At 62.2% G+C, this 27,336-nt stretch overlaps 2 protein-coding genes and 1 pseudogene across 3 annotated transcripts in view; 1 reads left to right on the forward strand and 2 right to left on the reverse strand.

Annotated features, from left to right (window-relative positions):
• Positions 1-1,357: 1,357 nt before the first annotated feature.
• BCAR1 (BCAR1 scaffold protein, Cas family member) lies at positions 1,358-8,125 on the reverse strand. 2 transcript variants are annotated; one of them, XM_040571260.1, is made up of 7 exons: positions 8,071-8,125; positions 6,109-6,801; positions 4,869-5,018; positions 4,566-4,670; positions 3,180-4,322; positions 2,829-2,918; positions 1,358-2,562 (listed from the first exon to the last, which is right to left on the reverse strand). In XM_040571260.1, the coding sequence occupies exons 1-7, from the start codon at positions 8,080-8,082 to the stop codon at positions 2,047-2,049; spliced, it is 2,709 nt and encodes a 902-aa protein (XP_040427194.1). In that variant the 5' UTR covers positions 8,083-8,125; the 3' UTR covers positions 1,358-2,046. The 2 variants fall into 2 exon arrangements, with proteins under 2 accessions (XP_040427194.1, XP_040427193.1); XM_040571259.1 differs by having other exon boundaries at positions 4,857-5,018.
• A 1,711-nt stretch (positions 8,126-9,836) lies between these two features.
• On the forward strand, positions 9,837-16,371 carry LOC121076543 (annotated as a pseudogene).
• Positions 12,311-27,336, reverse strand: part of CFDP1 (craniofacial development protein 1) — a 54,201-nt gene continuing 39,175 nt past the window's right edge. The window contains exons 6-7 of the mRNA XM_040570939.1: positions 16,212-16,370; positions 12,311-13,008 (exon numbers count right to left, since the gene is read on the reverse strand). Coding sequence (XP_040426873.1) covers positions 12,918-13,008; positions 16,212-16,370 — 250 coding nt within the window. The 3' untranslated portion in view covers positions 12,311-12,917. The remainder of the gene's footprint in view (positions 13,009-16,211; positions 16,371-27,336) is intronic.

Consider the following 27,336-nt stretch of genomic DNA (forward strand, 5'->3'; position numbering starts at 1 on the left):
TGGGCCGCGGGAGGGGACAGCGGGGCCTTGGGGCCAGGCCAAGGGGCCGGGAGCAGCTGGGCCCTGTCCCCACCATGGCCCTGCGGCGGGTGCTGGGGCTGGCGGGGGCCCTGGGCACCGCGGCTGCTGCAGCAAGGTGGGGCCGGGCCCGGTGCTGGGGTCCGTCAGGGATGAGGGTGGGGGCACGAGAGTGGGTGAGGGCTGCCCCCCGGCTTGCTGGGGGCCCTGCGGGATGTGTCTGGCAGCCCCAACGTCTCTACAGCAGCGGCGGTGTGAGCCGCATGGCCGCCATCTCAGAGCTGAGCCTCGAGGACTTCTCAGTGGCCGTGGAGCCCGGCGTCACCCGCAAGGCCCTCAACAGCCACCTGCGTGGCACCAGGCTCTGGTTCCCAGTCGGTACTGTGGGGCGGTGGGATGGGATGGGGTGGGGATGGCAACAGGGACAGGAGAGGGGCAGGATGGAGATGAGGTTGGGGAGAGGACTGGGACAGGGAGAGGACAGGGACAGACCTGTGGGTCTCACCGATGCCTCCTCCCACCCAGAGCTCCTGGACGAGGTGATGGCGGGTGCCTGCAGCCGCTACAGCAGGCTGGAGCTGCCGGAGGCGGCCACGCTCTTCCTGGAGCTGCACGGCTCCCAGCAGGGCCTGGCCAAGCAGCAGGCGGGTAGGACCGGGGGGGGACGGGGATGGGGACCAGGACCTGGGGACAGGGCCATGGTGGGGACCCTGGGCCCATGGTGAGAACCCTAGGCTGGGTGCCCAGAGCTGTGGCTGGGTCCCAGCGGAGCCCCATGGTGAGGGAGGGGTGCCCATGGCGGGTGCACAGCAGGGTCCTGGGTGAGGGACAGGGAGCAGGACTGGGGATGGGGGAATGCAGGAACAGGGCTGGAGGCTGTGGTGGGGATTTGGGGGCAAGGGACATGGAAGTGGGCTAGAAGCTGGTGCCCAGGGGCCACACACCACAGTGCCTGGTTTGCTGCCCTGGCCCTGCAGCCTGGCTGCCAGGGGAGGGGCGACTGTGCCACGTCCCCCTCCGCATGGTGTCCCCGTGTACTCCCCCATACATGACCCCATCTCCCTGGCACCACATCCCACCTAGGGCTACTCCACTGATGTCTGTGTGCCCATCTCCCGCCTGCCTGGTGTCGTGGTGGAGACCCAGCGGGACCTGCAGGATGCCAGCCTCACCAGTGAGCGCTGCCTCCACCTCCACCACCTCCGTGCAGGCCTCCCTGCCCCGGTGCTCCCGCTCAGCTGCGTCCCTGCAGGCCCCATGGTGGGACACATGGGCGACGGCAACTTCCACTGCATCCTCGTCTTCCACCCCGAGGACACAGACACCCAGGCACTGCAGGTGTTTCTAGGTAAATCTTTATGCTGCTGTGGGACCAGGGGGCTGAGTTTGGGGAGGGGCTGCGACTCCGTGGCTCCGGAAACCGTCGGAAGCTTCCCCAGTGTTCAGAAGGCACCAATGTCAGTTTGCGTTTCGGTTACAGCTGGTACGGTAGCAAAACCCGAGACATGAAAATGCAAAGGCTCGAGCCCCTCCCGCCCCCAGCCCACCCATCGCCACTTCTCCAGCCATATTCTCCCTATTTACATCCCCAGCCAGGAGCTGGTGCGCAGGGCATGGCACGACATCTCCCTGACGCTGCTCCCTGGCCTGGGCTGTCTCCACTGCAACGGGCAATTGCCACACCATTACAGGCGCTGGCCGATGTGCCCCGATGGAGACCACGGCCGCAGCATCGCCCCAAAGCACCGTGCGCAGCCCCCTCTGCCAGCGCCATCTCGAGTCAAGCAAAGGGCTGAGGAGAGCAGCGAGGGACCGGGCATGAAGCCGCCTCCTGGCATCACGGGCGTGGCTCTGACACCAATCTCAAGAGGAAGAAGAGGAAGGGGGATGATGGCCACAGCCCCTCGCCTCTGGATGAGTGGATCCCTGGGCCCCCAGTGCGTGGTGGTGTCTATGTACAGGTCCACTTCCACTGGGCAGAGGGCTCTCGTTGAGGAGACAGTGGGAGGGAGCAGCAGCCCGGGGCCATCACATGGCCGCCAGCTGGCCCAGCACCATCCTGAACTGCTGCGTGCTGTTAGCAAGGTCCTTGACGCGCTCCACCATGTCCTTAGAGGCTGCGGGAGAGGGGTAGTGGAGCGCAGCCGCCTTGGTGGTGACCACGATCTCCTTGAGCATCTCGCAGAGGAGGTTGCTGTAGTGTGTGACCTTGTGCCGGACATCCTGGGCCTTGGCCTGGCGGGACAGCGTGTCGCCGATGAAGACGAGCTTGTGGGCGCTGAGGATGATGAACTTGCTGTGGGCCACAAAGATCTTGGGGGGCTGGTTGGTGCTGACGGCAGTGAAGAAGGCGTCAACGGCGTTGGTGAGCGTGGTGAGGTTGGCCTCGCACTGCTCCAGGTAGAAGAGGAGGAGCTGGCGGTCGGCGGCACACAGCGCCCCGCCGCCCCGCGCCGGGCCGTAGTGCTGGGGTGGGCTCCAGTTGGACAGGTCGTTGTCAATGGGGCGCGTCACCTCCTGCTCCAGCCGCTCAAACTGCTTCAGCTGCGGAGAGGACGGGCGTGAGGACAGGGCAGGGCGGCCACCAAGCCCCGAGGTGACGGCTGTGCCCCAGGGGGACGCTGCCACACGGACAGTGCCAGCCCCAGGAAGAGGATGGCCACGGCAGGCTCCTCTCCAGCATCAGAGACAGGCCAGATGCTGCCACACAGAGCCATGGGAGAGGCTCACAGTCCCCACCAGAGGCCGTGGGGACAAGAGGAGCAGGAGCCAAACCCCGCTGCCCTCGCCTGCCCGTCCCGCCCCGTTACCTGCTGGTGCTCCAGCTGGTCCTTGCTCTGCCGGATGATGTTGCCTTTCTCCAGCAGCTCCTTCTGGGTCTTCTCAAACTCCTCTTTGCCCTGAAGGGGAGGAAGGAGCATGACAAGGGGGCAAACCACAGACCTCACCAGGAAGGAGCCCCCCACCCAGCACTGGGATGCCCCCAGTTCCCACAGCAGGAGGGTGAAAACAAGACCGGGGTGGCTGTGCACGGCCAGAATTGCCACCACAGCCACAGAAGGGCTACCCCAGACCCCGCACCAACGAGTCATGAGCCAAACCCCCCCCGTGGGTGGCACCACACCACCTTGCACCATCAGGTGCCCCCTTCCCATGCCCACCTGGAGGTGAACGTAGTCGTAATCCTCCATCCAGCCGCTCTCGTTGTTCTCGTAGGGGCCGTCGGGTGACTCCTGCGCCAGCAGCTTGGGCGGGGAGGGCAGGGGCCGTGACTGGATGCTGCTGGCCTTGTCGGAGGGGTGCGTGGGCCCGTGCCCGTTGCCCTCGGGCACCTGCTTTGTCCGTTTGAAGAGGAGGGAGGCATTGCCGTGCAGGAAGGAGGCCAGCTGCTTGGTATCGTCAGGCACGCCGCGTGAGTACATGACGAAGAGCTCCAAGTCGTCCGTGCCCGGCTTGCCACCCACCAAAGCGTTAGGAGCCCAGTGGCACGCATCCAGCGCCTGGCTGTGCCTCCCCAGGGCCTGGTACACCTCCTCCATCTTCTGCAGCTGCTTGCTGAGCTTGGCATAGAGGGAACGGTCCGAGGCCTGGGCGGCGTTGCCCACCGCCCCCCGGGCAAACTCCAGCAGGTCCCGGAGGGCCGCCTGGACGCCCTCCACCGCCCCACGGATGCTGGCAGCATTGGCCTCCATGTGCTCAGCGCTGCGCCAGTTGGCACTGATGAAGGACATGAGGTAGGAGACGGCGCCGCCGACGCCATGCTGGAGTTTGGCCAGCATCTCCATGGCAGCATCCAAGTCCAGGGAGAACTCTTTGCCAGCCCCTTTGGCCTGCTCCTTCACAGGCACCACGTCCAGCGAGGACGTGGAGATGTTGCTGCGGGTGCTGCCCGTGCTGGAGGCCGAGAGCCGCTTGCCGTCAGCCGCTTTGGCCTCGCGGTCCACCTGCGGCGGGACGTCGTAGATGTACTCGCCCTCCGTGTCCACGGAGCCCTTGCTGGGGGCGTGCAGGTCCCGGGGCACATCATACACCTCCTGGGAGGGGAAGGACGACAGCTTCTTGAGGCTGGGGGGCACATCGTAGATCTCGTGGGAGAGCGAGGGCTCGGGGGCGCATTTCCCGGCCGCTGGCGGCACGTCGTAGACGTCCTCCGGCAGGTAGGGCTCCTGCTGTGTGAGGACGAGGGGGTGGCGGGACGGGTCGAAAGCTTTCTGCTTGGCGAAGGCGGGGGGCACATCGTAGGTCTCCTCCCGCACGGGGCCATCCGGCACGTCCTTGCTGACGGAGGGCGGCACATCATAGACCTGCAAGGGCACCAACAGGCACCGTCGGCTGCGCTCAGGCGTGTGCGTGCCGGCAGCGCCGCACGCGTGGGAGGGAGGCCGAGCCCTGCACTCGCCCGAGGGTCTCACTGTGCCCTGGTGCACGTAAGCACCGGCTCCGGGCGTGCCAGTGGCACGTGGAAAGATACGTGCACGACACAGCCCTGCGGCAACCCTGGCCTCGCGCGTCCCCTTGGCTGCCAAAGTTTTCCCCGTGGCACTTACGGTTTGGTGCAGGTTCTTCTCCACGCTGGGGGGGACGTCGTAGATTTCTTGCCCCGGGTCCTGCCCGTTGGGACCCTTGACTGCCATCGGGGGGGTGTCGTAGACCTGCAGGGGGACAGAATGGCGTGTGAGGAACACCCGACTCCCCCCAGGGACCTGCTGGGAAGGACAGAAGCAGCCCCAAAGCCCATCCAGATGGGGACCCTGGCTTGCCAACGGGTTTGATTTTCCAGCGCCGTACCGGAGCGTGTCCTCCCGCCCCCGACCCACCGCCCCCACGAGGGGACCCACCTCCTGGCTGACCTGGCTGGGGAGCCCGCCGCGGACGGGCGGCACGTCGTAGATCTCCTGGGAGCCCGAGGAGTGGAGGTGGCGGGGAAAATCGTATTCATCCTGCTCACCCTTGGGGGAGTCGTAGACGTACACCTGCCCCACGCGGGTGGGCAGCAGGACCTAGGAGAGAGGGAAAGGGCTGAGTTCGGAGCGTCCCCCTGCTCCTGCATCCCCCACCCTAAATTATCCTGAGCCCGTTCGGGTGCTGGGCGAGGAGCTACGCGGTGAGACCATCCGGCACCGGGTGCCCACGGGAGGGCGCTCCCCGGCCAAGCGTGCCGCTGTCACCACGCTCTGCGGTGACGCCGGGGGGACGGAGATGAGATCACCAGTTATTTATAGCAGCGAGCCTCGGCTAGAGACAAAGCCCAGCCGGCACGGCCGCCGCGTACAAATGGCAACGGTGACCTGGAGATTAATTTGGGCACCGAGCCGTGGGCCGGGATCTGCCAACGCCCTCTGGGCGTTGGCAGATCCCGGCCCACGGCTCGGTGCCCGCTGTGGAGACCGTGTCGTGGTGGCACCACGGTCTTCCCGGCATTAAGTGGCCAGAGGAGCTTTCGGGATGCTCCGGTGCCGGCCGCCGGCGCTGCCCCACGCAATGGGGTGAGAAGCCAGTGCCCTGTCCGTGAGTCACGGGGTTTGGCAGCCCCCTCTACGCCGGCTGAGTCAGAGCTGCCTTCCTGGAAACCACGCTCCGGCACGGCCGAAAGCGCCTCACTCCCCTCCCCGGGAGAAGGAGCGTCCTGGCACGGCCACGACGCGCTGGCAGCGGGTGCCGGCGCGTGTTCCCAGGAGGGAGGAAACGTCTCGGCAGCACAGCAGGTACCGCGGGTACCTCCCTGCCCTGGATGCCGCACAAGGAGGGGCTTCTCCAACCAGCATTTTGGTTATCCCACCATCTCCGTGGACGTGCCCTAAATAATGCCCATACCAAGGGACCAGCAGGACCTACGAGCTGTGCCAGGAACCCACACCAACCAGGGCATCCCCTGCCCCAAGTGAGGACCCCCGGTGTACCCACTCCCGTCGCTAGCACAGGGAACGATGCCCACACTTCCACAAGGTCCAAGAGATGGCAGCGGGCAGATAAGCCTGACCATGGAGCCCAGCAGCCCTGGTGTCCACCAGCCACCACGGAGCACAGTGCAAACAGATCCCAAACAACCCACAACCCCCACCCACGGCAGCATCCAGACCCCCATCCTACCTTTCCCGAGGGCTTGTGCCCTTCCCAGCTCCTGCTGTCCAAAGACGGGGGCACCTGGTAGATGTCTTGAGCCTGGCCCACCGAGGGAGGGACCTGGTATATATCCTGGGGGGGGCTGGCAGAGCCCACGGGGTACGCGTCCGCCGCTTGGCTCAGGGACGGGGGCACCTGGTAGATCTCCTGCCCGGGGCTGGGGAAGGCGTGGGGCGGCGTCTGCTTCGGGTAGGCGGGCGACTGCTTAACCGGGGCTGGGGGAAACTGTCCGGTGGGTGCCGAGCCCGGGTAGAGGCCCTGCTGTCCCTTGCTAGGGACCGGCATCAGGTAGACATTGTCCCCTTGGGGCGCGTAGGCAGGGTGCATGGGGGTGTACTGCGAGGCGGGCGACAGCGGGACATAGCCCCCTTGGTGGTGGTAAGGCAGGGCGGGCTGCGGCACCGGGGGCTGCGATGGTGCCTGTCCTTGCCCCGTGCCGGCCGCTTGTTGCTGCTGCTGCTGCTTCTTGTCGTACATGCCCACCAGGATCTTGAGGCGGTTCCCCGGCACGATGCCCTGACGGCCGTGGAGGGAGCAGAGCCACCAGCCGTCCAGCCCCTGCGTGTTGCGCTCCAGCACCGTCATGATGTCGCCCTTGCGGAAGGAGAGCTCGTCCGGGGACTCGGCCACATTGTCGTACAGCGCCTTGGCCAGCACGTTCTGCAAGAGAGCCCCGTGCCGGGGGGGTGAGCCGGCACCGCCGCGAGCCGCGGAGGGCAGGTCGGGAGTCATCCCGGCGCTGCAAAGCCTCCCTGGCTCTGCCACTGCCTCTCCTGCTCCCACCCTTGGGTGCTTGGCACCCAAGCACCCAATGCACACTGGGGACCGAACCCCGAGGCTCTCCCGCGTCCCCCTCGCGCCGCTCGCCGTCCTCGAGCCGCCGCTTCCTCCCCACTCAAGTTCAACCCATCCTTCCCGGAGGTGGTGCTAGGAAGGGGCCGGACCCTTGTGCGTCCTGGTTTCGGGGACCTCCTCTGCCTTTCCCTCCCCTTCCCGCCGGGGAGGAAGTGCCAGGGCGGTGACTCAGCCAGAGCCGGAGAATTCCCCACCGGCTGCCGAGCGAGCGGAGGGCACGCGAACACAGCGGCCCCCCGGCACACGCACCCAGGGCTCGTCCCTTGCTGGTGGCACGGAGCGCACGGCGCTGGCCGGCCCCATGGCAGACATCGGGGGTGCCGCGACCATGGCGCAGGCGCACCTGCAGAGCTGGTGGCACGGCTCGGAGGCTGCTTGCCGCGGCCTCCTCGGGGAAAGCGAGGCCGGGAACAGAGAAGGGGGCTTCTTGCCACCAGCACGCGGCGTCGAGCCCGCTTAGGGCTAGGGGAGCTGAGGCACGGGGAGGGGAGAGCCGCTGCAGCCAGCCCCCGTGTCACCTCCGCCTGCCTGCGCCTCGTCCAAGTCACAGCCAAGAGCGAGGCCGCCCCTCCTCGAGGGGAACCCCCTGGACGTGTCCCCAAATCCCCCCCCTCGCTGTGGGGATCAAGCACCAGCTCCGCCACCGCCGTCCCCCCGCCACGGGGGACGAGCCGAGCCCTGGCTCGGCAGCAACACCCTCCTGCGCCCCAAAAACCTCTGCCAGCCCCGTTGGGCGACCGGGGGCTGTCGGGGCAGCGTCAGGCCGAGCGCTGCCGGGTGCCACCGCCCGAGCCCGGCCGCTTTCCTCCCTCCCTGGGCGTCGGGGCCAGGCCCAGCGCTCGAGCCCCGGCCGTGACGGGCGGCGCGGGGCGTCGGGAGCCCGGATCCCCGCGGCCCTTGGGGCGCAGGCGGGCGCCGGGGCCGGGAGCCCGGGGGTCCCGAGGGGCTCACGCCAAGCGGGCAGGGCCGGGGGGGCTGCGCAGAGCCCCCGCTCCCCGCCCCCCCCGCCTCCCCACCGCCCCGGGCCCGAGCAGGGAAAGGAGGGGCAGGGGGGAAGGGCCGGGGCCCGCTCACCAGGTAGTTCATCTTCCCCGCTCCCCGCGGCGCTGCGGCGGCACAAAGCGGCGGGGCCGGGGCCGGCGGCGCGGCCCTAGCGCGGAGCAGCGGCGGGCCGGGGCCGGGGCCGGGGCCGAAGCCGAGGCCGAGGCCGGGGCCGGGGCCGGGGCCGGGGCCGGGGCCTGTCTGCGGCGGGCGGTCGGGCGGCGCTGCGGCGGTGGTGGCGGCGGCGGCGGCCCCGCCGGAGGGATCATTCCAGCGCCGTGCCAGCCCGGGCCCGGCGGCCCCGCTCCGCCCATGGGCTGCGCCCGCACCGGCGGGAGGCGGCGCTGGGGCGGCCGCGGCGGGCGGGACCGCGCGGGGAGGGCGCCGGGGGTGCGGCGGCGCAGCGGGGTGGGGATGGGGCTCCCCGCTGGGTTAGGGCTCCCCGGATGGGTTTCGGACGCCCCCGTTGGGTTTTGGGCTCCCCGGCTGGGTTTTGGGGTCGGGCTGTGAGGGGCCAGCTCGAGGCTCGCCGAGCGTTTGTTGGCCGCTGGCCTCGATGGCGCCTCGCCTCCACGCGTGGCTTCTCCCACCCGCGTCCCGTCCCGAGGCCGTCCCGGCTGGAAGCTTCGGCGCGATAACCCCGGCGGTGGCGGGGGCTGCGGTCGAGCCCGCAGACCGCAGCCGGAGGTCGGCAGCTTCCTCCCGGCGGGGCTGGCGGCTCGCAGCGCTTGGCATCCCCACGCAGCGGCTCCCCGAAGCGGAGCCTGCCTGCGGAAGGCACCGAGGGGTGGTGAGCTCCCTGCCCTCCCGGGATGCTCGGTGTCACCCTCGGGGACACCCTGCCCTGCCCACGGTGGCCCCGTCCCAGCCGGTGCCCGGAGCGGGATGCTCGCGGCGCAGCACGGGTGCTTAAAAGCAAGCAGGAATTTTTAATTTCCCCTCCCTGTGGCAATGCTCAGATCAAAGCGGCCTGTGCCGGTATTTGATCCCGGCCATTTTTGTTGCTTCGGAGCCAAAATCGCTGCTCGCATCTGGGGAGCGCCCTGAGCTGGCAAAGGCTCCTGCAAGCCCCGTGCCTCCGCTGGGGAAGCACCCGGGGGGCCACAAGCATGGGCAGGTTCCCTTCTGCTTCTCCCACCTTAAAGAAAATTAAATGCTAAAAGGAAAATTTAAAAATGCAGTGTTCTGAGGGCCCTGGGGTTGCGCGGAGCTGACGCAGCTCATCCCACGCTGCCAGTGGTGGGTTTTGCCAAGGGGCAGAGCTGCACCAGCACCATGCCTGGCCTGGGGGGGGTATTTAACCTCCCCCCGCCCCGCTCAGCACCCCAAATTCATGTCCTGCGGCTGGGGGACGTTGGCCCCAAACGGAGTGACTGGGGGCACGTGGCTGTGGTGCAGCCCACCCCGGCAGGCACCTGAACACAGGGCCGGGCATTTCAGGAGGGGGGATGCTGCGTTGCCCCAGCGACAGTTGCCACGGGAAAAGCTCAGCGGTGAAATTTCCAGCCATTTTCATGTGGCCGTTGTCATTTTTGGGAGTTCCCCACATCCGGAGGGGCAGGCACAGCTGGCTCCATGTGGAGCAAGCTGCCGCGGTGCCCGCAGGGTTTTCCTGCTTTTCCCTCTGGGTCCTGGCGTGGGAAGGTGTTGGAGGACCCCAAATTTTGGTGTCACCCGTGTGGGGCCAAGAAGAGCAGGGCCCGGCCAGGGGGATGTTTTGGAGAGCCCAGCCTTTATCTAAGCCAGGGCACAGGCCCAGGGGACCAGGACGCTGGGGAAGGGGTGGCATTGGGACACTTGCGGGGCTCCTGGAGCAGTCCCCAGTGGGACCAGAGGCATTTGGTCGCTTGCACGCGGCTCTGTCCTTCGGAAAGCTGCCTCCCGCCTCCTGGAGCAGCAATAGGATTACACGGGACTGAGTCTCCTAGCAATGAACGGATAAATAAATCCTATAAGGCAGTAGGGGATTTATTAGACTTCAATATTCGGGAAATAATGAGGGCATTTCTCTTGGCTTGTAATATCACGGGACCCAACAGGATCACAACAAGGGTTTATCCCCGTGCCTTTCCGTGGCGCTGGGCAGGTTTTCAGCCGCGGGGATGAGAGGCAGAGCACGTTTCATGAGGTTAAAACCAGCCCTGCTCCTTCCCAACAGGGCTGAGACCCCGGGACGGCGGTGGGGTCCCAAATGGCAGAGCTGGCAGCTTTTCCCAGGGGGAGAAAAGCCATTTTCCTATTTCTCTGCAGCCCGTGGTGGTGATGCGGAGCCGGGATGGATCCCGCGCAGGACCCCGTAACAGAGCGCTAGGGCAGGCGCACACAATCGCTGCCTTGTTCGGGCCCGAGAGCACAAGGGGCCCGTTCAGGCGGCTGGGGCCGGGAGCCGGGCAGCGCTGGTCGCCCTCCGTGCCGAAACGCAGGGCCCGGCCCATGGAGGACACAGAGGCCGCGCGGAAATTGAGCAGGAGCGTGGGCTGGGGGGCTCCAGGGCTCCGCTCAGGGCCGTGCGCCGGGGCCAGCCTTTTTGTGGGAAGGCGGGCGATGGAAATAGCAAGCGGAGTGGTTTTGTGTTGGCTTTTTTTTTATTTTGTTCTCTTCCTAAGCAGCCAAGCTGTGTTTTCTGGAGCCCTGTAAATCACTCCTCGTCTTCAGGAAAGAGAGGCGAGGAATACATGATCCAAGCGAGGAAAAACGCAGGACGCTTGGGAGAGCTGGTGGAGGAAGCCAGAAATGAGCCCCGGGCTGGAGCTGCCCCCTCCTGCCCCGGCGGTCCCAGCCCCTGCCAAGCTGTCCCCAGGGAGCAGAGGGGCTGGGACAGCCGTCACCTGGACAGGGACAGCGTGGGGACGGCTCGGGGACGGGCCACGGAGGCAGCGGCACACAGAGACCCAGCCCGGCGCAGCGGGGAGCCGTCAGCCCACTCGCTTCCAGCAGGTCAGGTTGCTTCCAAGATCCCACAAACGTCCAGGTTCGCTCAGCCAAAGGGAAGCGAGCAGAGAAAATGGAGCGTTATGGGGCTGGCAGGAACTGGGGGGCCCCGGGGTTCCCGAAGTACCAGTGTGCCAATGGGTGGGACTGGTGTCAGCCCAGATCGGTGCCAAGGAGCCTGCAGGGAGCTGTCTGGGGGCAGGCGGTGGGATGGGAAGGATTTCTGCTCAATCTGGGAGTTTACACGCCTGCCTGCCATGGGACGGGGCTGGGCTAGGTGCCTCTGGTCTTCTTTAGGGGCTCCAAAGTCCCCCTGCTCCATTCCCATGCAATATCACCTGTGGCCATAAAGCTCGCTGGCGCAAGGGCTGGCTCCTGCCCGGCAGGCCGTGCTGCAGGGAGGCTGCTCCGGGCCCCCAAAATGCTCACGGCCATCGTGGCTGCCGCTCCTGGGACAAAAATTGTCCTGCAGCACCATCAGGGGGGATCCCCACGGGGATCTGGGGCACCCCAAGAGCATGTCCCAGGCACGCCAGTCTCACTGTCCCCTCACAAAGCTCCCTCCTGCTGTTACTGTGACCAGTTTGTGAGCGTCGGGAGATGCGAGCATTTCGTCCGCCCCTTTGTTTTGTTGTTGTCAAATTTCAGGCTCGTTTAAGCAGCTCAGTAACAGCTTATCCTGCGCATAGCACGGCGCCAAGGGCTGCGGCTCCCCCGGGCACGTGGTGTTTTGTTCCCGTCCATCCCGCACCGCGTCCCCGGCGCGAGGGCTGACTCAGCAGCCGACACGTGAGCCCTGAGCTGAGCCCGGGCTCGGAGCCGCGGCACGGGGCCAAGCGCGCCAGCGGCAAGGCCGGGGCTGGTGCCGCGCTCCGCCTGGCGCAGCGACAGCACGGGAGGCGGCCGGGGCTGCCCCTGCCAAGCAGCAGCCCCCGGGGAAAGGCCGGCAGGCTCTGAGGACGCGCACAGCCCCGGCACGGGGAGCTGCGGGACGCAGGAGGGACGGCCGAGGTGACGGCACTTGCTGGCCTCCAGCTCCCTGTCGCCTCGCCCCACGCCCAAGCGCCTCGCTCTGCCCTCCCAAGCAGCTTTCCCGATGAATATCCCTGCCTTCGGCGGGTTTCCTTGCTCCTGCAGCACTGCTATGGCCGGGCTGTGCTGGCCCCCGTTCTCGATTTAATCCCAGAGCCCCAAGCCTCCAGCCCACAGCCATGGCTGCGACCACGAGGCTGCTACAGATGCAGACACAGAGCAGGGCCGTGGTCACACGCTCGTAACCATGACCCTCACTTTCTTTCCCTTCTGCTGCCCGCCCAAGCCAGGCTGTGAGCATACGAGAGCATCGGGATGGAATACTTTATTCACGTGAACAGATCCTAGCCCGTCCTGCCTGCTGCAGCTGCTCCCATCTCCTCGACGGAGCGAACAAGGGAGGATTTCTTCATCAGCTTGCTTAAAATGCCCCAGCACCATCAGACCCCACAAACAAGTACAGACAGTTTGGCTTTGTCTGGGCGAGAGCGCAGAGAGGCAGGGAAGGCTGCGGGGCTGGCAGAGCGGGGAGAAGGGCTGCAACCCCGAAGCCCAGGGCTTGCACGCGCACACAGCAGCCACAAAGCCTTTCCTGCAGCTCCTCTCTCACCACCACAAACGTTAGCCGAGCCGTAACCTGGCTTGTCCACGTGCCCCTGGCTCCAGCAGCATCCCAGGGGTGGCAAAGGATCGGTGCCACGGGGTCGCTTCTGTCACCTGCCGGGCAATTGAACCCTCGAAGCGCCCCCTGCCCACTGACAAAGACCCTCCCCAAACATTACAGTAAAAGGAAAAACCTGCCGAGATGTACAGGCTTGGGTAGAGAACGGTTCCCGTGCCCCGTGGTCAGGTGGGGGCTGGCAGCCCCCCAGCTGGGGCACAGAAGCCAGCGGGACCCCACAGCCGTCCCTGGCCCCTCAGGGCTTCATCCTGCTCAGCCTGATGTCGCGCTCGATTTCGAACTGCCTGTGATCCACGCGCTCCAGGAACGCTTTCCTCTCGATGTACCTGCAGGGAAGAGAGAGGCAGAGATGCTGTAAGCAGCGCCCGCAGCCTGGGACCAAGGGGACCCGAGGGGACCCAAAGGGACGGGCAGAAAAGGTTGCTGCAACGGCTCCGTGGCTGGAGAGGTGCCCCCACCAGCACCTCGGGACTCGCAGCAGTATGGGACAAAGGGTCCTAGGGTGAAGCCCAGGGGTACCCCATGCTCCTGGACTCTTTTTGTGACGGAGAAATGACCTTCACAGCCAACCTGAAGGTTTGGGGCAGCTCCTCAGCAGGAGAGAGCTCTGATGCTGCCCCCAGCTCCCAGGTGATCCAGTAAAGCATCCCCCAAACCCACCAACGGCAGCACAGCCACGTGCAAGCAGGTAACAGGCTCAAGAAGCATTAGGGACATGAAGAGCATCACCCAGCAAGCCTGCTGCAGCTGAGAGCAGCCCCAAACTCGCCTCGCCCTTGCAGCGAGGCACCTAAATGCTGCAGGGAGGAAAGCGAGCACGCCTGCGCCCCGGCGAAGCACCTTGCCGCTCATTAACGCTGCGCAGCCGAATTTTAATGCACTTTGCTGCAAACCCTTGCCACAGATAGCCCGGGGCTGTGCTGCTAATTAACCTACAGAGGGAGCGAAATTGCAATTCAGAACAGGAGCTGTAATTGAATCATCACAATTGTTTTGCATTTGTTCCACAGCGGCGAACGCCGGGCTGTCACGACAAGGTCATTACGCTTGGCACCGGGGACAGCACGAGCTGCTGCGTCTGGCTTCTCCCTGCCGGCCACCGCAGTGCTGGTGCTGGTGGCACCAAGCCCCTGCCTGAACCAAGAGCCAGAGGAAAGCTCAGCATCACCACAGCCCGCGATTAATTAATCCAAATGCACTTCAGTGGCTGATTGTCCCCGCTCCGGTCCCCGGCAGCATCCCCGCCGCCTCCCCTGCTCGCATCTCCGCCCGCGCCGTGCTGACAGAAGTGGGTCAGCTCAGCGCCGCCGGCCCGCGGTGCCCGGTTCGGTGTCACGGGGACGGTGTGCTGGCCTCGGGGGGGCTCCTCCTGGCCACCTGCCCCTGGCAGGGTGAGGGGACCGTGCGCCGAGACCTCCGCCCCGCGCCGGCTCAGGAAAGGCGGGCAGGGGAGTGTCGCTTCCCGTTGTCCCCACAAGCGCGGAGGTGACCCGTGCCTGGGGACAGGCTCAGAGAGACCAGGGGAAGGAAATCGGGGGGGTCCCGCTGTATATTACAATGTCATGGTGCCTGGGGGGGCAGTTTCCCTCCTTGGCTCAGCACCGACACAAGCATGGCAAGCGCGAGGGCAAAGCCCCCCTGGCCCTTCGCTTCTCCCAGCCCCAGCGAGGAGGCAGCCTCGTGGATGGCCCCGCATCGCTCCGGGGCATCGACACGGATCACAGAGCAGGAGCACCTGGAGCAGGAATAGCGGCTTTATCCCACGGCCAGAGAAATGCACCGCAGGGGACAAAGCGAAGTAAACCCTGAGCAGGCACAGAAATGGGGCAGCTGTGATGCACAGCAGACACAGGAGGTAAAGTTTTGGGGAGAAGAGGCTGCCTCCACTAACGAGGGCAGCTGTGACAGCGCTGGGAGGATTTTGGGGCTGTTTTCTGTCCCCTCCCAGGCTCCATCCATCCCCAATCGGGTCCTGCCTGTGCCCAGAGTGGGGTGCTCCCCTGCTGGGGCTGCCCTACAAAGGTGGCCCAGTTTGGAGGCTGCTTTCCAGTTCCAGCTAGGAAAGACATCAGAGCGACAGATGGACAGTGCGGGACAACTGCCTCCCCTCCTGGCTTCGGCCCTTCCTTGCAAAACAGGGCAGGTCCCTGGGATCCGACACAAGCCCGGATCCCGCTGCAGGGGAAGAACGGATTCAGGACCGATGATGATATGAGGGGTGGGAAGGCAGAGACGAGGGCAGGGTTGAAAGGTTACTAACCACTCCTTGCGGTTTTGATAGATGTGTAAATGATTGCCCCGCTGAAGGGCGAGCAGAGGCGTCTCAGCCTACCTTAAAGGAGCAGAGGGCACGCCGGGAGGGACAGCAGGCTGCTGGAGAAGGGCCTGAAAGCAGCAGGTGCCCTGCCTGCACGACCTGCCCCGCTGGCGCCTCCAAGCAGGAGTGCAGCAAGCTGTACTGCTCGCATGGGGGGGGAAGAGAAACGGTACAAAATGTTCACGCAGGCCCGCGGGCCTGTTTGGAGAGCTGGCTCCAGATTGGAAAAGTCGCTCCGGGGGAGAGGCAGAACGTCCCTGCAAGGGGCCGGGCATGGTCGGGCTCTTTGTGGTTGCTCTGCCCCGAGCAGCCAAGGGCCAGAGCCAGGACCACACTCAGCAGCATGGGCTGGGCAGATCCAAAGGAGAAGGGGCGCTGTGGGAGGGTGCGGGACCAAACCGAGAAAAGCACCAGTGATAAACCACCTATCTGAAACACAAAATCAAGTCTGTTGGAATGCAGAAGCTCTGAGTTTTTCCTGCAGACAGAGAGAAAGAATAGCTGATAATACAAATACATTTTATGAGCTGTCCGCTAAGGCGGTTACATTTTCCCAGAGCTTAGCAAAGCGCTTGCAGTGTACACGCCACTTGTGATCGCATTATCCTTCCCTGCAGTGCACGTTATTAGCTTTCTGTTTTATTTACAGCATCGCCATTTACTTTTACGATACTTCCATTAACTTCATTGGGGTGAACGTTGCTTGGTGCGCACAATCGACGCCCAGCGCAGCCGTAATCTTTACCGCCCCTTGCCAGCTGCTCCGGGTTTGCACACGTCTTTACGCAGGAGGACGGCGCGCAGCCGCAGCCGGAGCACGTCATTTGAAGAACAGAATGAAAAAAACATACCTCCCAACTTGAGGCTTTTTTAAAAAACACAAAAAAACAGGGCAAGGGCAATTGCGTTTCCTCCCGGGAGTGCTGCACTAGACTGGTTCACGCCGCATTGGTCCGACTAGCAGGCGAGGAGATAAAGCACAGCCAGGCTCTGCGTCAGCTGGGCTTCAAGTCACGAGGCTGTGAGCAAAGCGATAGGTGTCTGCCCGTACCTGCTGCAGGCTTCACCTGACCTCCTGCAGTGCCTAAAGCAGCTTTAGGTACCCTAGAATGAATTCCTAAGAAATCCCGTGGGTTTCCTAGACTCTGCAGCATGCGATGGGGTTCCTGCACCCATAGGGAAATGCTGGGCTGGGATTAAAGCCCCTCTTACCCGTCCTTCCCTCGGTTATGGATCGCTAGCTCCTCCACGATGCCTTCCTCCTCCTTGAAGTTCTCCCAGTCCAGCTTAGACTTCTCCAGCGTGCTCATCTTCTGCTTTTTGGAGCCGATCTTCCCCAGGAGGCTGCTCATACCGCTCGGCCTCTTCACCCTGAGGGAGACAAGGAGGTGAACGCTACTTAAGCGCGGGGACACAACAATTAATGGCGGAGCTGAGAAACGTCACGGGGGAGAGGTGGCCTTGACGGAGGCGAGCCACGGCCACCGAGCAGATGGCCACCAGCTCCAGGCAGCCTCCAGGCAGCAAGGTCACGCTTCCTGCGGATCCCACCCGCTCCCCTGGAAGCGGTGGAGTTCATTACACGCACGCCTCGAGTGCCGGCTTTTTGGTGAAAGGGCTTTTTCATTTATCTCCTTAAGAGAACAGAGAGCTTTCAGGCCAAGGGAGATCATTAAATCATCCTGTTTGACCCCTCGCACACACCAGGCGAAGCCATTGCACCGAGCACCTCGGTGCTGAGCCCAGCTCTTTGTCCTCGGGTCGAAGCGCCGTTTGCTGGCCGGGATCCAGCCTCAGTGCGTCACCAGCGCTGACAACACGTCGAGGAATTAACCGTTTCCTCGGTACGTTCTGAGCTTCATTTCATCCAGCTTTAGCTTCTGGTCGCCGCACCTATCCTAAACCCCAAGGTCCCTCGGTGCCCAGGCAGCTCCCATCAGCACCGCACTCACACACCGCAGGGAACGTACACCTGCATTTTCTTCAACTTTTCTTTAGACAAACAGACGGGGCTCTTTATGCCCCTCACTGCGATGCATTTTGTTCCAGCCCCTGTATCATTTCTAGGGGTTTGTCCCCCTGCTTATTCACAGAACGGCTTGGGTTGGAAGGACCTCAAAGCCCACCCAGGACCACCTTTGCCTTTCACCTCCTTCTTCTTAGAGGCCCCAAATCCCACCCCTGCGTGCCGGGGCCCCCGAATCTCAGCTTTCTGCTGGGAAAGGCACACAGAGGGACTTGGGGTCAGCGGGTCGCTGCCTGGGGAAGACAATTCTCAAAGCTAGGAACCAGCAAAACAAACTCGCCTTAACCCCTTCCCAAACCAGCCCAGGAGAGGGGGGCAAACAACATCCCGCGGAACTCCTTGTTTGCACACATTCCAGAGATAACTCCACGTCTGTGAGGCCCTTGCCTCTGCAAAAAGCCGGGGAGGAAATGATTCTCGTTCCAGGGAGCCGGGGGAATGTGGGGAGGGGGCCCCAGGAGGGCGGCCAGGTGAGCGGCAGCCTGCTCGCCGTCAGCGCTCCCCAGGCCAGCCGGCCTCGGGATCGTGTCTAGAGCTGTCCTGGTCGGGTCATTAGCGTGGTTTGTGCTTCCGTAATTTGTGAGCCTCCGAAGAAAAATAATTCCAGGGTTTGTGTGGAATGAAATCAAAGAAAGTGACATCTTTGTAAGGCTCAGCCAGGAGATTTGTGGCATGAGAACAGCTGGCTGTAGTCACCTGGGGTTGCAGCTTCCCGACGTAGGTGTATCTAGGGGATGAGTCCCTGAATTAAGGGCATCTGGGCGAGCTCCACATCTGCAGGACAGAGGAGCGGAAGTGTCCTAGGGCCTGGCCCTCTTATTTCTTCCAGCCCTAGGGCAACATGCCAGCAGGGTCACAGCAGGCAGGCCCATCTTCTGTTCACCTTTATCCATCTCATCGAGATGTCCACACCGTGATCGCGCCATAAAATCTTCATTCTCGCTCACTCTTCAACCCTCCCTTATTTTGCAGGACATGACGGCTCTGAGGGTCCTTATCTGCAGGTCGCAGGGGGGAGAAAAATGCTGCAGGGCACCCCTGGTCCCATGCACAAGAGACAGACGGAGAGGTTCGGTTCCCACTTCTGGCTCCCCAGGGCTGCAGGCGAGCCTTGCACAACCACCCAACCTACCATCAGATGAGCGTGCAGGTTGTGGGGGAGGGGGAGGAGACGAGATATGACAAACAAGAAGGCAAAACCAAACAAAATATTGGGCAACAAGTGTGCCCCGTGGCGTTCCCTGCTGCCTGGAAGGCGGTGTTTGTGCTGAGCAGCTCACCGTGCCGCTTGGGGCCAGGAGTGGGCAGACACAGGGGATGTTTGAAGAAAATCTGAAGGACGGAAGAGAAATTTCTGTCGGGCTCCGATACCTCGGACTGGTTCCAATCAGGTTCAGTGATTCAGGCTGATTATTAGTGTGGTGTTGAGCACAGAACATGGAATGGTTGAGGTTGGAGGGGACCTCAGCCTTGCTGAGGACCTCAAAGGAAGCACAAGAGACACCACAGTGTGCACGGCAGCCAGGGCATGATGTGGGAGCTGCTGAGTAGCCTTGGGTTTTACTGTGGGCTTAAAGATGTCCTGAGACAGAGCCAGAGAAGTGCGACCTCTGATCCCACTCACAGATCACTGGAGGCGAGGATGAGGAAGTGGGGGCTGTCGTCCCTGGATGCCTCGCTGGTGGGAGCCTTCCTGCCGCTCGGCGGCTGCACTACAGACCCTACAAAAGCCACGGCATGCACCTGGAAGCCTTGTCAGGGTTTCTCCGGGGTGTTCGAGGCACAGGGCGACACGCAGCCTCTGAGGCAAGCTCCCACATGCCGAGGCCGATGCCTTTTCCACCGCTCCTCGGGCTGTCAGCGGGGAAGAGCCGAGCTGGGACTGAGGCCAAGCGGGCAGGCCGGGCTGCAGCACGCTGCCCTGTGTGAGATACGGACCGGGCCACGCAGCAGGCTGCTGCCTTCCCCAAACCACCGCAGAGGATAGCCACGAGCGAGGGGAACCCAAGGGAAGGTGGCTCACGGCCATGGAAGCAGAGGCAGTGCCTCCAGGCTGGAGGAAGGTCACTCGTCACAGATCTTGGCTCCCGTGGGAATCCCTGGCACAAACGAACAATGTCTACACACACATCCACTGGTAACGCTGCTCAAGGCCTCCTCTTGGCTGAAGAGCTCGGGAATATCCCTTAAAAGACACAACTCACCCTATATCTGAAGCTGCACCGCCTGGCTTATGAATATGTACCTCCATTATCAGCTCCCTAAGCACATTGCAACCAGCGGCCCCTTCGAGGCAAGGCAACCTGCTGAAAAAGGGCAGCCTGTGCTGCGTCCTCGCGCTGGGCACTGCTCCCCAAATCCTGCTGGCGGGGGGTGTCAGCCCCGTGCCGGGCTGTGTGACCTGGCTCTGCTCCTCCTGGCACGGCCTGGGGACGTGTTTGAGTCTGCTGCTGGCTCCTCGCTCTGCGCCGAGCCTTTCATCGCCCTGAACAAACCCGACAGCCAACCTGGGAGTGGGAATTCCTAGGCCTGTGCCAAAACGAAGTAAATGAGAGACATTAAAGTCCAATTAAAAACTTGCTTGGCCTTAAATGCCTCATCTGTTTAAAAAGCAAGGAAAGGGGCCTGATTAATTGCATTCAGTGCCAACAAGAGGAGTTATTACCCTTTTTTGTACTCATTAAGGGTATCTGCTGTGGCATCTTTAATCACCAAGGCATTTAAAAGAGAGAAAGTAATTTGCTAAGACATAATGGATCCCAGGGATGAGAACCAGGACAACGGCCTATTTAGGACACAGAGCCACGCTCTGACTTTCCGCAATTAAGAAGCACGGCCCCCATCAGCCCCCGAGCCAGCACACTTGTCTGTGAGCTCTGCCTTGGCAAGGGGATTCCCTGTGCCCATCGTGTGTCTTCAGGACAATGACTGTGCCCAGCAGGGTTGTACGAAGGGACGAGCAACACACAAAGGGCCCCCTTGCTGTCCCACCGCAGGTGAACACCGCCTTTACTCCCGTCCTCAGGAAGGAGGCTTCTTCCCATCTCAGCGCGAGCCTGCAGCCCGACCCCGACCTCTGCGAATCACTGTCTTGTAACAGGAAGGTCAGCGGTGGCTGGAAACGTGTGCCTGCCTCCAAAGCGACAGAATTAATCACAAGTTTTCTAGAACAATCCCCAAGCAGCAGGAAAATAGGGCTACGAGGAGCCCTGCTGCCAAAGGGAGATGGGTTCCTCTCCTGGCCACCCCAACATGGGTGCTCAGAAAGGCTCCTGAAGCCAATCCCACACGCCCTGGAGCTTTCAGGACTTCATCAGCCTCTCACTTATGTAAGCTTTCTTGTTATCTTTCTAGTAGCTACCCAGAACGGATCATTCCCTCACTTTTTGCAGCAGCCTTTTATGTCTTTGAAAGCGGTCCGCCCCCCCGCTCAGCCTGCCCTTTCCTAGACTAAACAACCCCAGCTCTTTCAAGCTTTTCTCATTCCTCGCGGCTTCCAGCCTGCTGACCGTGCTCACTGCTCTCCCCGCACTCCCTCCTTTTGGCCCACATCCTCCTCGAAACGCGGCGTCCAAACCGGGACGGGGCTCCAGCTGCGGCGGTGCCGGCAGCAGAAGGAATGCTCCGCGTGCCTCGCGAAGCACGCAGCTCCTACCCGGCCTCCTGTGACGTGTGCCTTTTTCACAGCCCTGTGACACGGTGAGTCACGCCGGGGCTGATTCACTCGGATCTGTGTCTGCTCGGCTGCCGCCGAGCCCTTGTTTCCTGCTGTGATTTGCGCAGAGGACGGCCGCGAGCCGAAGGCAGAGCTTTGCGCCGGTCCGTGCCGGTCCTCCGGTGGGCCCGCGCGTTTCGTAGAATCGTGGGGAAGACCTTCAGCATCCTGTCCTAAGCCACGTCCCTCAGTGCCACATCCATGTGTCCATTGAGTGCCTCCAGGGATGAGGACTCCACCGCTGTCCCCAGCAGCCCACTCCATGGACCAGCAGCCTTCAACACAGCGCATCTTGGACATCCCCGCACAGCACCGGCACAGAGCTGTTGAGGATTAACACCTGGGAAGGACCTCCCGTCTTTGTGCAATACCCCCGGAGACCAGACAGCAGTTGGCCAAGCACCAGTTGGCCAAACAAGACCAGGCTGATGGCCAGAAGGCGGCAAAGACAGCAGGGTCAGGTGGCAGGATGTGTGGTGACACTGCACATCCCCCCCCAGCGAACAATGGGTGCCCAAAGGCCACCTGCCCACAGGTTGGCCAAGGAGCCCGCAGCGTCCCCAGCTCCTGCCCCCCCTTTTTGGGCTCACAAGCCCTCTGCTGCTGTTTCTGCTGGCTCCTTGGGAGCACACAGATTGCCAACCCTGTGCTGCTGCTCCTCAGATCCTCCTCGTGGATAACAACCTCTCTAGTAGGAGTGCTTCTGCCTGCTCTCAGTACTTTTAAGAAGGACCCGATACGTACGAAGCAAACGGCGAGCACAAAATAGGATGTGGCTGATGCTCAGCCAACACCCTTCTTCTTGCCAAGTAGCATTTTTGGGAGACAGCGTGAGCCAACACCTAAGAGCACAGTCACTGATGCACACGAACCATGTTTGTGAGCGAGATGTTTGTTTTTCCCCCCATAATGAAGCACAGCCCCCCAGCCCCTTAGGCAGCGTGGCTAATAGCCTGTTCTGTCCATGAGGATCTGGTGATGCTGCAGGTGAGAAGCCCACTTGTTTGGATGATGCTGATTCCACGGGGCATCCTGCACCCCCCTGCAGCTACGTGGTGGAGGAGGCGACACCACAGAGCAGGTGGATCACCTTCTCTGCTCTCCTCGCAGGCTTTTGCACCTCCCAGAGCAGAGCAGAGACAATTTTGTGCCTGGCCCTCTGTCACCGCCAGCACACATCTCAAACACCTGGTGATGCTCCACGAGGCCCTGCACGCTGTTCAATGACAAGACCATCGCCAGGAGAAGGGTGCTTCGTGATCCGGCATGAGCAAAGAAGCAGGAGGCAGCGGCTCTCAGGTCAGCTTCCCGTCATCCTGCACGAAGCCCTACCAGGGCCCGGGGATCAGCGTGGCTGAAGGGCTTTGTAAGGCTCCCAGCAGAAGAACCCATCACAAACACAAGCTGTAACACGAACTGTGTCCCTGCTGCCTCCCTCCCATTGTTGCAGGATGCCAGCGAGTGCCCAACGGTGGCACCTTGGGCCAGGCGGCCCTGAAAGCGCCGTGGTCATCATCGAGCCCTGGCTCTCCCGAGCCCCTGGCCTTCGCCCCACGCTGCCCTCACCAAGGGCAAGCCCAAATCTCACAGCAAGCAGCCGCTCACCTGCATTGCAAGTGCTCCAGGCTGTCATCACCTGGCCGAGCACTTGCTCGCTCTCCCCAGCCCACAACCGGCGAGCGCTGCGCAAACACGGGGTCACCCCAACCGCGCTGACGTGGGGACACAGGTGAGAAACTGCCCCTCAGCGGGGAGAGGAGCACAAAAGGGTTTGTAAATACTCCCATCTGCCCCTGCCACGAGCTGCCGTGCAGCTGCATAGTTTCCTTAGCGGCAGGAAATGGTTCTCATACAAACTAACCACAGCTGGGCAGCGCTGCGGCCAGTGAATACCTTCATCTCAACACGGGGAAGATTCCTGCCCGCTGCACCACAGATCGCCTATCCTGCCATCCTCCCATTGGGTCCCCCAGCCATTTCCTAGCTGTGCCATGGGGAACGCCTGCAGGAGCCAGGCCGGGAGCCCCTGTGCCAGCCCCGTGCCCCGCTCCCGGCCGCCTGCCCCGAGGCAGGACTGGGAACGCCGGCAGGAGGAAGGCGGGTGCACGGCACGAAGGGCAGCACGTGGCGTTAGCTCCCAAAGCTCCGGCTGGAGGGAGCAGGCTGCAGCAGGACGCCTGGTACCAGCTCCCAGGGGCATCCCCCAGGGAGGTGACACAGGTCTTCGTCCTCTCCAGACCCTAAAACCACCCAGCTCTTCCCATTCCTCACCCTGTGTAACCACAATGCTGCGCAACGCCCTGTTCCCATGCTGGGTCGCGAGCCAGCTGGTCGTGCATCACCCTGAGGACACAGCAAGCTCCCAGGCAAAGCTCAGCTAGGTTTCTTTTTTGTCCCCACGTGGCATCGCTTCCTGAACGGGGAAAAAGCTTGCGACTGAAGGGCCTTGCAGAGCATCACGCAGCGGGGTGCTGGGAGACCCCAGCGCGTGGCTTTTCTAGGATATTCCCTGATGTACAATGCCTCGTGCTTGTCTCCCTGTCAGGAGCTGTGCTGGATAAGCCTTTCCTAATTACATGGCCGGAAAAAAACAGACTAAGCCCTGCTTCGCTCCACGACAAGATGGCACAGACGCAGTGCCACCACCTCGTTCTCCGGTCCGCTCCCCAAAGCGGGGGAGGACCCCAGGGAAAATACACGCAAACGCAGCTGTTCCCAGCACAAAGGCAGAGCTGGGTCTCCACGTACACCGTGGGCAGGGACAGAGGGGGTGCTGTGCCCATCCAGCCTTCCCGTGAGCGGGCAGCACCCCACAAGCACCCCGGAGGGGCAGGCAGGGGCTGGAGTCCCATCTGGCAGGCTTGGGGGAACCGTCCGAGCCCCACGCAGCCCCTGGGGAGCTCGCTGGCTCAGCCAGGGCCCCCGACCTGCCGGTCCCCTTATCGGCAGGAAAACCTCGTTAGGGAAGGGACCGGGGCTTCCTGCTGGGGCCCGGAGCCTTTGTGAAGGCGCTGCTGCCTCCAGGAGCCAGAGGAAGCCCCGTATTTTCCTCGGGCCTGGAGACGGGCTCGCTGTCAACAAAGGAGGGCTGGGCTGGGGGAGCAGGGCAGCACAGGGGCTGTCACCGCAGGGCAGCGTCGGGGACGAGGCAGGGGTGGCACAAGGCCCCCCTGTGCCGGCGGAGCCTCGCACCTGCCCCCTGAGGGTGGCATTGTGGAGCCGGGGCTGGCTCCCCTCCAGCGCAGCACAGACGGAGGCTGTTCCACCAGCGGGCTCCCCCAACACATTTGCCACTTGGGAACACTGATGGGGTCAGGTCCCGGGCTGGCAGAGACTCTGCAGACTCAGCAGCACGCACCCGACCGTGCCTTGTGTTACGGGGATGCACCTTCTGCGCGCCAACCAGTTCCTAAGCGAGCTCTGCACGTGCTCTAATAATTCCTATTTATGATGATGTGCAAAAACCCGGTGAAGCTGGGCTCAGGGTAGGCCTATGGTAGCTGAGGGGGGAGAGAACAAGGAAAATAATCATTAAAATCCTTCACGTTAGAAAAACATACAGGCATCACAACTCCCAAACTGTTCTCACGTGGACTAATCTGAACCTGCAAAGCACTGCCTGCACCTCTTCCTTTTATTGAATGCTGTTATGCGTGCTCTCCGTAGATATTTCAGGTTAGTTCTGAAGGTTTGGGTCTGTTCCTGAAGTTCTGTAAAGTTCTGTAAAGAACTTCAGAACCCAGCACATCATCCTCAGCAGACTGCAGCTCGGGGCACACGTGGGGACATTTTGGAGCTACGCCCCGTGCTGTGCCCGTGGCTCGGCACCGAAATCAGTGCGACTTGCCTTTCAGACGCTTGCAGCTCCCTCTGACCTCACTGGGTTCAGCTGAGACGTTTCAAATTAAAACGGCCACGACCACAGCTCTGGGCTGGGACCAAGCACAGGCCGTTTTTTATCTTAAAAGGCATTTGTTTGAGAACAGTCAGAGCTGCTGCAACCGGCAGCACTGAAATTATTTCACCGTGAGACCTTAAAAACGTTGACATCTTCGTCTGCGAAATGACGCGGCTTTGAATTGGTGACCGGCCCTTAAAAAAAGCACAGTTAAAAGAAATTGCTGGCAAACCGAGGAGGAATTCTGCCTGCCTTCGGAGGCTCGCTCCCTTCTCCTTTGTCTGACAGCAGAGCTTTTGTTTGGGATTTTGGCGCTGAGCAGCCCTGAGCTACGCGGGGAACGTCTCTGTCTCCGTTCCGAGGAGCCCCCCAGCCTGCTGCGGGGACTCCGCTTTAATCGGCGGAGGAAAAAAAAAAAAAAACCGTGCCTGAGAAGTGCTGCTAATGGAATTGTTCCAGCACTAACGGGATTTCCAATGAATGAGTGGGGACGGGCAGAGCAGCTGAGGCGACTCCCAGGTCGCTCTTTAGGGTGCGAGGCAGCTCCACCATCCCAACCAGGCTGAGAAAACAGCCCCAAGCCCCCCCCGCGAGGCAGGAGCCCCTGGGTTCCCTACTCAGCCCCCTCAGCTTCCCAGCGCAGGGGATCGACGCCAGGCTTTGATCAAAACGAGGCGAGAAAGCCAGGAGAGGAGCGGGGAGGGTCCCCCTCCGCCCTCAGCGATTAATCCGACAGCTTTAAGAAAAGTCCCTGATTAAAACAAGCACGCCGCCTTCCACCGGCAAATGTTTGCGAAGCTCGGGGCAGGGGAACGTTCCCAGGATATTCAAGGGGGGGTGAGCAAACGGCAGGGCTTTCTGGCACAGCCCCATCGCTGTAATGAGTAACCAGCACAAGCCGCCCGGCGCAGCAGTTGCTTTGCCGTGTCATGCAAGGAAATAAATAGCACGAATATCATCTATTACCTTCCACTGGAAAGCCCGTCCTGGCAGCGTGTGGGGCTACGGGGGACAATAAACATTTGGGCACTGCTACGAGCAGCCGTAAAACAAGAATTAGGGCTGGATCACGTTTAATTGCTTTTGGGAAGGGCGGCTTCACCGGGGCTTCAGTCGGTTACCTGCCCCTCCGCAGAGCTGCTCCAGTGCAGGGTGAGAGGATCCAGATCAAAGAAGGTATTTCAGGGGGCAAAGACTGGAGGGAAACACCCTACGACCTTTAAAGATGTTTGCACTCAAGGCCTCAAGTCCAACCCCACGAGAAAGCAAGCAATAAAAAGCTAGCTGATGAAAGGACGCGCTTTTCTCTTCAAATACAACCCTCTGAGGCTGCAGAAACAGCCCAGTGACAAACCCAAAGGCAAAGCAGAGAGCCCAAAAGGCACAGAAAAGGACAAAGTAAGATTATCCCGTGTTTTTTTTTTTTCCCCCCCCACAGGGTTTGACTGAAATGTTTTGAATGCCTGCTACCTCTGAGCGCCTTCCAGCGTTGGCGGCCGCTGCTTGGAGGTGCTGCCGTTCCTCTCCCCTGGAAATAGATTTAGGTTTCCAGCCCCAAGAGGCAGAGCCTGCGGCCGGCTGAGCTCTCCCAGCCACAATCTCAGTTGTCACCTTCTTGGTGGAGGCCCACGGGGTACAAACTCCCGTCTTTGCCCCCTCAGAGCAGTCGGGATGCTCCCGAATGGAGCTGCGGGTTTTGCAGCCACCATCCACCTACCGAAAGCTGCTCGGGAACCAGAGCGCTGGTGGGACGTGGGGACCACAGCCCCCGCTCAGGGACAGGGTTTTGGTGACACAGCATCTCTGGAATTCACTGGTGAGTGTCCCACAGCCTCTGCCTGGGACGACGCCAGAGCCTTTTCTCAAATCCTGCGTGACCTACCAGCTGCTGAGGGCAAGGCAGCGCTCCCCGCGTGCATCATCTGCCGAGGAGACAACCGGCAGCCACTGCTGAACGGAGGGAGTAATGCTTCCCATGGCCGGAGTCAGCAGCTTCGTTCGGGTCCCCAGCTCTCCCATCTGACCCTGAGCAGGTCACTCAGTCCCTTCACAGCCTGGCTTTTGTCTCAGGGGGCCGCGAGCAGCACAGCAGCACTGAGCGAGGCAGGCACGCTGCCAGGGGAGGCCTCGAGCTCCTTCGGGGATCTGTAACTGTTCTGTGGTAAACGCATTAACCATGGGAACGGCTTCCCAAAGGATGTGGCGGCTCCCAAATTTAAGTCTTTCCATTGTGGATGCCTCTTTGGAAAATGCAGCCTGCAGCTCCACTGCCTGCACTCGGGGAACCGCCGCAACCGCGGTGCCTGCTGCCACCAGTGCGTGGCCCGGCTGAAATTCAGTGACCCCCAAGGCTCTGAGGGGCACGGGACAGCCTGTGAAATGTTTAATCTGCACACTGAGGAAATAACGTCACCTCTGAACCTCGCAGGTGGCCAGCTCAGAGCTCCGGAACGCAGCGCTCCGTCCCCAGTAGCACCGATTCCTCGGTGCAAGGTGATGCATCCTGTTCTCAAATGAGAAGGGCCGTGGGTTTTTGGATTATCACCATGGCTGATGCCCTTTGCACATTGCCATGTTGATTTAACACTTTTCTGTCCCTTTTTCAGCCCAATTTCCAGCCATTTGTGACCTGTTCTAGGCCAGAGAAATCCCCTCGACCCAATCTGTTGGGCAATCCCCCGAGCATCACCCTCTAGCT

The sequence above is a fragment of the Cygnus olor genome, chromosome 12 (genome assembly GCF_009769625.2).
Source record: "Cygnus olor isolate bCygOlo1 chromosome 12, bCygOlo1.pri.v2, whole genome shotgun sequence".
Classification (NCBI taxonomy): domain Eukaryota; kingdom Metazoa; phylum Chordata; class Aves; order Anseriformes; family Anatidae; genus Cygnus; species Cygnus olor.

What these genes read in the sequence shown, in the direction of transcription:
- BCAR1 (XM_040571259.1), bottom strand. An exon ending in CCAGCCAGGTCAGCCAGGAG is followed by an intron (nt 4,671 to 4,856) that starts GTGGGTCCCCTC and finishes GTCCCCCTGCAG; the next exon opens with GTCTACGACACCCCCCCGAT. An exon ending in AGAAGAACCTGCACCAAACC is followed by an intron (nt 4,323 to 4,565) that starts GTAAGTGCCACG and finishes GTGCCCTTGCAG; the next exon opens with GTCTATGATGTGCCGCCCTC.